We start from the raw sequence: 9,324 nt of genomic DNA on the forward strand, positions 1-9,324 counted from the left end.
TTGAATAAATCAATGCTACTTCAGTCAAGTTTAATTTAGTATTGTTGTTATTACTGTTTCAGGTGAACACAAAGAATCTCGACACTTGCCCCTTTGCAATATCGTCCCTGCGTTTGACTTAGTGAAAAAATGGAGAATAACAACAAGAAACAAAGTCAGCTAAATTTTGAAAAATGCCCAGTTCAATTTATTGAAAATAAAAAAATTACCCACATCATTAATTCAACTAAATTTTAAGTCCAAACCTATTAATTTTTAGGGATAAATCCCAAAATTATACATAAACTTTAATTTAATGTGTAATTTGATACATGAACTTTAATTTTGATTCAATCATACACATTTAAAGAAATAAATACATCAATTTATTTTTATATTAGATAAATATAATTATATGCGTATACAATATATAAACATAAATGATGCTATATCAATAATTATATTAATAATTTATGAGAATTTAATTAAATCAAAATTCTATGTATAAAATTACACATTAAGCTAAAATTAATGTATAATTTTAAAATTTATCTTTCTTCTTTTAAGATTGCTTCATCAATGGAGGCTCAAACTAGTAGAAGATGAGTTAATTGTCATGATGCTAAGTTTTCAACCATTTGAAGTTTTAAGAAAGCAATATATTTGGAGATTATCTAGTTTAATAAGTAAGAGTCTTTTTTTTAATTCCTAATTTATATATTGTGTGTTGAAAATGTTTTTTTTTTCAAGTAAAAAGATAACATAATGTAATGTGTAAATGTTAGGGGCTAAATTTGTTATTATGCCGATTTTAAAAGCTGTTGCGCTATCTTTTGTTAGTCATTTAATACCCGGTGACCAAGAAAGAAAGAAAAAGTTGAATAGTTGGATGGCGAAAAAAAAAAACTCACTAATAGATGACTTACTATCAATGTAGTTTAACCAAAATTTATTACATTCTTTAAAGGGTGAACTACACACAATATCACTAAACAATTAGTAGTTTTACATTTTGGTCATTCAACTTTAAAATATTACAAAATGGTCATTTAACTATTTGAAAGTTTTCATTTAAGTTACTAGGTTGTTAAAATAGCTAATGTAAGGCCTTCTCTATTTGCACCACTTGCACTAATCGAAAGCTCTTATTCCCTTACTATTCTACAGTTAATTTATTTATGAAACAATTTTGAACGTCACAAATTTACGAACCAAAATCTAAATGACTTCTTTCTTCTCTTTGATATTAATCATCAGATTAACTTGGGTCAAAGATATGTTTTTTTACTCGTTGATGGGTACTGATCTACTGTATTACTTGTCAAATAGTCATTTTGAGTTCACTAGTCGAATTAAAAAAAAACTAGTGACTTAAATAAAAACATTCAAATAGTTCAGTAACTTAAATGAAAGTTTTCGTACAATTCAGTGACCATTTTGTAACTTTTTGAAGTTAAGTGGCCAAAACATAAACTTAGTAATAATATAGTGAAATTATGTGTAATTTACCATTCCTTTTAAAAGAAAAGTATTTTTTTCCTGCTTTACCCTTTCTCCAACGTGTACGGTATTAATTCATTTTGTCAGTGAAAAGAGAAATCACGTCGGGAAACTGAAACAATCAATCATGACCGTCAGATATTTGTCCCATTTATATTTATATTCTTTTATCTCCTCATCGGCATGGAAATCTACTTGAAACCGTCGCCTTTCTTTAACATTTAGCAGCGCCGCGATTCCATGATCGTCACCATTATCAGCTGAATTCTACTATCGTCTTTCTCTTCAAGACTGAGCGTTTCCCTCTAAAACTTTAGCCCTAACATTCCCTCTTCGGTTTCACTCGCATTTCATGAGATTAAGGTAACTCTTTCTCGCTCTCACTCTCTTCCAATTCAATGTAAAAGTTCATCGAATGAATTATTCAGTTTATTGAAAGTTGGAGCTCTTAAGATAACCAATTAGCAAGAAATTGCTGCTTTCTACGGGTTCCTTTTTTCCAGGCTTTAATAGTTTGTAATAATTTATTTCCTTGGATTAAAATTTGCTTCTTTTTTGGTTAATGCTTTTTGATTTTTTCTGTTATCTTACTGAATTTGTTGCTATTTTTTTTAGTGTACAACTATGAGCTAGATTTAAAGCAATCTCTGTTCTGTAACAATCTTTGAAGTGAAAAGAGTTAAGTGTTTGAAGCTCGTAAGTAGTTGAAAGAGAATGAGAACGAAGCAAAAACGGGCATGCAGAAAACCTCCTGCACGAAAATCAGCTGCATTGGCCGAAAATGTAGAAGCAGTGAAGCAAGGTGAAAAGGCAGTGAACCAAAGTGAAAAGGCTGTGAACCAAAATGAAAGAATAGTGAACCAAAGTGAGGAAGCGTTTTTAAGTTTTATTAACCAAAATAGGAAAGGGGATTCTGTTTCTGCAGACTCAAATGATCTGGAAGTAGTTGACTTAGACTCTGATGAGGCCAAGAGTAATTCATCTTTATCATCCTCTTCAAGTGACAGTGATGAGTCATTTAGTGCTGAAGAAAGTAGCACCGATGACTCATCATCGGTGGATAGGAGATCAAGGAAATCGACTAAAAGGCATGGTAATGTAAAGCAGGAAGCAAGTAAATTACCAAATAAAGGGAGGAAAGATGATGTTAACTCGTCCAGGGTTTTGCATTCTTTCGGTAAAAAGCATGATGAATATAAGATGTCCGAGCAGGATCCTCGTTACAATACGAAAGAACTGAAAGCCGCATTGGAGGTATGATGAGAGTAGTTATTTATACTAATTTTTAGGCTTGATTAACACTTTGAATGCTCAGGAAGGAAAAGAAAGGTGCTTGGAACAATTCTTGGTTTAGCGTTTCCAAGATTTTTGAAATATTTAATGCATTTTCTACTTATTGCCTTTTTCTCAACTTATTAGGTGATTAAGAAAATTATGAAGATGGATGAGGCTCAACCGTTCAGTGTTCCTGTAGATCCTGTTGCGTTGGGTAAATCTGTAAGGATATATTGCTATGCGATTTATGAATGCATTGCCAAATTATCTTCAATAGCAGCGTGCTGTGGGTTGAATCTATTCTTGCAATCTTAGTGGGGCTGGGGTCAACCTTTGGATATAACCTAATGTGATGGCCTGCCTACTTGCCCCCTTATATTTATCTTTTCCCTAAGCTGTCATTATAATGATATTGAAATTATAGGTTTCACGTTATTCAGTTGTGTTGTGTTGCCTGAAAAGCATAAAATAAAAGATTCAGTTACACAGTTATCATTTATTATGCACAGTGCACCTTTTGAATACTTCTCTAGCCCTATCAATTATATAGATTAATCTTGCTAACTTTCTCTCTCCTCTCTTCTCCTCCCTTCTCCCCATTGGGTTGTGGTTTACCGGAAACAGGATTACTTTAATGTAATCGACACACCAATGGATTTTGGTACCATATGTAGTAATTTAGAAAATAGCACAAAGTACATGAACACAAAAGACGTGTTTAATGATGTACAATACATTTGGGAGAACTGCTGCAAGTGCAACCAGAAGGGAGAGTATATAGTATATCTAATGAAACGAGTGAAGAAAAAGTTCATGAAGTACTGGATAGCTGCTGGCTTGAGCATTGGGCAATCAGGGAAGAGTAATGGTACGAGTTCAGAATTATTACTTATTTCTTACATTCAGGTGGCATCTCCAAAATTTATTAAAGTTTTTATGCTAGAGATGCAAAAAGTAGTGGACAAAAATTAGGTGCTTTGTGAAATGAGATTTTGTGTTGTATCAACTACTTAACCATTTTTTGAATTTTCACCTTGAAGAATTAACCAGTGATACATATAGATAGTCGGTTTTGGGGTTTACTGATATCTAAAATGTTTCAATTTTATTTTTAATGGGAACTCAATTTCAGTAGATACCATTCAGCGTACATTACGTTAGGACATTAAACTTTTCTTAGGTATGAAATGATAGCATCTATCTGGTAAACCTAATTGAAGGTACTTCTGTAATTAGTAGGTTACCGTTGAGAAATGGAAGTTTATAGTATATGTGCAATGATGATGCATCTAATACTAATATCGTTTGTCTTGGAGTCTCAAATTTCAATCATGAATGCTTTGTGAGTATTTTTGTTTTGGTGTTTAAATATTTATCTTTTAGTTTTATTCCTTCAGTGGGAACTTCGTTCGAGCCATCTACAACAGACTATGCTACAAGGCATAGGGGACATGAGCCTTTCTATCCAGTGGGCAGTGCAGATGGTGCCAGTCAGATGCAGCAGGGTCAATTGGGTTTTAATCAGCACCATCTGTACTTCCCTTCATCATGCTATATCCAACCTCATCAATTACCGCAACCTCCACCAAGCACTACACGGCCACAGTTTTCCCAGTTGTCCCCAGTGAGTTATCACCAACATCATCAGTCACAGCATCCACCGCCAAGCACCAACCAGCCACAATTCTCCCAATTACAATCTCACACGGGTAATATATTCATCATTTCTGCCATTTTTTTCTTGGATGGGTGCTATGACTTCTTATAATCTCTCTTTCCTTTCTGCCTGCTCAAAACTCGTACTAATTTTATTTCAATTTCAAACCATTCCATTGAGAAGGGATTGTGTTGTCATGCTTTGAATTTGTAGATATGGATAACATAATATTCAATGAAAACATATACATTCCTGAAATCTACCCATATATGTATGTATCTTTTGATGTTATACATGTAAATCTTTGTATATTTTTAACAAGCATATTGATCTTGCATGAGTAACACACTAACTCAGAACAATAATCTTGAATGATTCTAAACTTTGTTGATCTTAATCTTATCTGCCACTAGTATGTGAAAACTACCCATTGAGCTTTTTTTGTTTCTCTCTCACACCAATAATGAATTTGTAGGGTTTTGCATTATTAGCTACCTTGAGACATAGCCCCTAAACACGAAAATATGCATCTTCATCAGAACAAAATAGGATGCATCTATTGCTCCTGCATTTTTGATGTGCAACAGCCAACAGTTAAGCCACAAGCAGCCATATCTTCTGCAGCAGCAGCAGAGCATCAGCAAATTAAATGTTGTTGCACTGCCTTTTAACTTGTAATCGGGGCATTACATTCTTAAATGGTTCTTTATTTCCTTATTCGAGAATCCATTAATACAGCAGGTTCTGGGTTTGGAAGCATGCATTTTTTCTGCGTACTCTGAGATTTAGTTTCTTCATTCTCTCTTTTTTTTTTTTTTTAAATTGTTGTAGGATATTCGCATTTTCAGCCTCCTGGAGACATAGCCCCAAAACACAAAAAGCAGGCATCTAAGAAACACAAAAAGAACTCATCTACAGGTCCTGCAGCCTCCATTCTTAGTGGGTCACCAGGCCAGTCACAACAGCCTCATTTGAGTTACAAGCTGCCATATGGTCTGCAGCAGTACCAGCACAGCATCAACCGGCTACAATCCTCTCAATTGCAGGGTGCTGTAGATGGTGGTAAGTGAGTGAAGCTTTTCAGATTCACAATGATCCTTTACTGCCTTTAATCTTGTAATCAGTACATTATATTCTCAGTGATTCTTTTATGTTTATTTTTATAATCCATCATTACTGGTTATGAGTTCAGAAGCGAGCTTCTTTTCTGCACTACTCAGATTTAATTTCTTCATTCATTTGTCTCTATAGAAGTTCTTTTTTCTCCAAAGGATCTGCATAGCATGTTGCAATCACATGTAAATAAAAAAAAATAAAAATTCCATTTTAGAGGAGTTTCAAGACTTTTTCTTCACACATCTTCAATTTTCTCTTTTTATTTACTAGGACACTCTCACTTTCTGCCTCAATCAGATTATACAAGGTCCCATGGGTATGTCCCCTATTATCCAGTGGATCCCATGGTTGTCCCTGGCCAATCACATCCCCAACAGTCCCGATTGAGCGATGGGGAATCTAGTGAGTCCCAGGAACGGCAACTGAAGGCAAGCCATTGCCAGCCTCAATCATCACAGCTGCAACATAATGTAGATATTGGTACTGTCTATACACTGTTTCTTTTGTCAGTCTATGAACCATCTGCTTACCCTTGTGTTTATATAAATTGTATGGATGATTTTATTTTCTTTTCTATTTGATAACTTAAACATCAGCACCAGCAGAAAAGCAGTGACAGATAAATAAAAGCTAAACATGATTATCAGGAATAACTTTAGTTAGTTGTTAAATTGCATCAGCTAAGAGTTTTTTTTTGCTTTGGGGATGTGAAAGTCTGTAGTTTTCCTTTATGTGAAAATGCATCGAAACTTTCAGTTTTGATGTAACTTCTTTATACTAGCTTCTGATTTTGGGTGGCATATCTGGTTTCCCCCCTTTCTTTGCAGAACATTCACACACGTCACTTACAGATTCTGCCTTGAGGGCTATCAGATGTGCACTTAGATATTCTGCCAGCCCTAAAACTAACAAATCTAACCAAGAAAATCAAGGGCCGTTGGGCTGCACCAAATCCCAGCCTGAGCAGAGCCCACAGAGACCCGAACAGCGACAGTTCACAAAGAAGAGGAAAGGAAGAGGTCCTACTCGCTGCCTCTTCTTAAATGATCTGGCAGATGGTGAGCGGATATTTGTCCACATCAACAAGTTTGGACAGCCTGTTGGTCCAAATTCATCCAAGCTAAGCAGCTTCCTGGGCACTGTAGCACGGAATGGACACAGGGCACCACTTAATTTTATAGACTGGAGGGCATTGCCAGATTCTTACAAAGATGATATGTGGGAATATGTTCAGGCATGATAAAACATTTATTCTGTCTTTTTATGTCATATTGCTTCCCTTTTAGTGACATTTTATCTCTTCCATGTGCTATAGACAAAGTTTGACGTTGATCCAAGTGGCAAGTCTTGGGTCATGCAGTCAATTGCTACAAAATGGAGGGACTGGAAAGCAGATTTAAAGGCAACGTATTATGATTCTCTTAATACAGACGAAGAGCGCTTGAAAGTAAGTGACCCAAGGGTTGTTCCTGACCAATGGCCAAGCCTTATCTCATATTGGAACTCTGAAGACACTAAGGTACATACTGAGCACTGATTGTCATTTTAAATTCCTCTATCTTGATGCAAATTTTGCTGGTCATGTTGTCTATATATGCCGTTTGTAGAAGCGTTGTGCAAGAAATAGGGCTAACCGTCAAAAACATACGTGTGGACATTCATCAGGGACCAAGAGTTATGCAAGGATATGTGAGGAGGAGGTAATTTTTTTTTTTTCACTTGTTTCTTATTCTGCTTTGGCCATATTGAAAGAAGTCGATGCTTTTGTTATGGAAATAGCAAAACAAGAGGCCTGATGGGAAGGAGCCAACTAGAGCTGAGCTTTATATATTAACACATACTCGCAAGAATGGACAGCCTGTTGACGATACCGCAGCAAAATTAATTGTATGTATAAGCAATTGATTTTTATGAGTTGTAGATTTATATGTAAATATTTGTGCATCCGCTCTTGATAAATTTTGCAAGTTAAACAGTTGGGTTTTTCTTTGCAGTCAAAGATCCACGAACAAGAAGCTAAGAAACAGAATACCTCACAATGTAGTGATGAATCAAATGACACTTTGTGTCAAGTTATGGGAGAAGAACAAGGCAAAAATGTGGGACCTTATGGAATGGGTCCCAATCGTACTGGCATTTTTGGCCCAAGACCTGGCCGTGTTGTCCTTGCAAGGATGGCTTCCAAGGCCGAAAGATCTGCAAATGAAGAGGTGCGCAAGATAGCAGTGAAAATGGAGGCCATGGAGGAAAAATATGCCCTTATGGAAAAGAATATAGCTAGAATGACTTCAAACATGGAAAAGTTTCTCGAGAAGATTGGGGGATCTTCAAATATTTTGGGTTCTGAGCAGGTAACCTTCTGTTATACCAGTACTTAATGGTAGTTTATTTTTTTTCCTCGAAAACAAATAGTTAATTTTTGTCTTATGCTATACTATTTTGCTGCTTGCATAATTGCTGCATGATACTCTCAAATGTCCCAAGTAGACAAATAAGCTACAACCTACTGAGGATTTTTTTTTATGGTTTCCTTTTTTCTCCACATTTGTCTTCTACATAGTTATTAGGGACAGACCTTTTATGGACATCTTAACTAATTAGCTTAGACTTGGAAATGCATCAAGCTGTAATAAAAGCACAATGCTGTGATCAAGTGAGTTTGCAAAATGAGGAGGTTTTAAGCATATAGGCTAGTATAGGGATCCCCTATGTATCATGAAAAGTACCTGTAGTTTAATTAGATGGTAAAATTTAAAAACCTAGGGACCCTATCTCAACTGTCAAAAACAAAAATGATTGTAGAATAGCCATTACAGGAAGTAGCATGTCACGAGTTTGGTTGTATATGTGTTCAATATGATTAGCATAGTTTAGGAATTAGCAGTATATGACATTGAAGAAATGTTTTGTTTGACATCCTACACCTTTGATCTTTCCTTCCATGGATGCAACCTGTCTTGCTTGCATTGACTTGTTAATGAGCCAAGGAAAACAAGATTTTCATCGTTAGTAACATATTGACCTTTCGGAGTCTGTACAGAAAGAGTTTGTCAGGCTAGCTATACATCAGGTTAGGCTATTTATAAATCCTGTTCTGCCAATAACTTGATTTCTTTTTCCCTCTTCCAGCGTCATCATGAGGAGGAAGACCCAGAAGAGGATGATGCTTAATGGACTTCACCTACCTATTTAGTGTACGTGGCATTATGATGGTATGGTGTTTTTACGTTGAAATTCTAAAACATGAACCATTAAAGGAATCCAATTATTAAGAGTTCTTTTTATGTCTGAATGAGAGTAGGAACTTATCAAGCAAAATGGGGGAAATTGGAACAGCAACACCGTCGGATGAGATAAACTGTTTATCTGGGGCCTTGCCTTTTCCTCTCCCTGGGTCTCGTTATTAGCGGACTTGCAATGTGAGCATGGAATATAGTTGGAGAGTTTATATTTTCAGTAAGGTAATTGCAATTAACTGGTTTCAGCTTTCAAGTTGACATGGTTTTGGAGCCCGGCTTCTGCATGTATGCTGTCTCCTATATATATACACACATTTTATTCGAACATGAAATTTCGTTTATATATAAATCATTACAATCGAAGAAAAGTAGTAACAAAGATCCCATTTCAACTAAAGCCCAAAGAAAACGGTATACACGCTTGATTGAAAGTTGAACCATATTGTGGGAAACGGCTGACTGTAGGAAGTAACATCAGTAGAATGTTGGGCGTCAACCACCAAGAAAAAAACTCTTGAAATTGGTGCGTTGGATCAGCTATCAACAATCTTGTCGTTC

General features: G+C 35.7%; 1 protein-coding gene across 5 annotated transcripts; it reads left to right on the forward strand.

Annotated features, from left to right (window-relative positions):
- The first annotated feature begins 1,585 nt into the window (after positions 1-1,585).
- LOC107922141 (uncharacterized) lies at positions 1,586-9,115 on the forward strand. 5 transcript variants are annotated; one of them, XM_016852008.2, is made up of 14 exons: positions 1,586-1,842; positions 2,095-2,733; positions 2,899-2,976; positions 3,379-3,622; positions 4,152-4,463; positions 5,243-5,473; positions 5,798-6,007; positions 6,355-6,761; positions 6,843-7,046; positions 7,135-7,227; positions 7,307-7,414; positions 7,522-7,878; positions 8,657-8,739; positions 8,829-9,115. In XM_016852008.2, the coding sequence occupies exons 2-13, from the start codon at positions 2,194-2,196 to the stop codon at positions 8,696-8,698; spliced, it is 2,826 nt and encodes a 941-aa protein (XP_016707497.1). In that variant the 5' UTR covers positions 1,586-1,842; positions 2,095-2,193; the 3' UTR covers positions 8,699-8,739; positions 8,829-9,115. The 5 variants fall into 5 exon arrangements, with proteins under 5 accessions (XP_016707497.1, XP_016707499.1, XP_040943448.1 ...); XM_016852010.2 differs by having other exon boundaries at positions 1,612-1,842; positions 5,825-6,007; XM_041087514.1 differs by having other exon boundaries at positions 1,616-1,842; positions 5,825-6,007; positions 7,138-7,227.
- Positions 9,116-9,324: the final 209 nt, after the last annotated feature.

Source organism: Gossypium hirsutum, chromosome D01, assembly GCF_007990345.1.
Source record: "Gossypium hirsutum isolate 1008001.06 chromosome D01, Gossypium_hirsutum_v2.1, whole genome shotgun sequence".
Taxonomy (NCBI): Eukaryota; Viridiplantae; Streptophyta; class Magnoliopsida; order Malvales; family Malvaceae; genus Gossypium; species Gossypium hirsutum.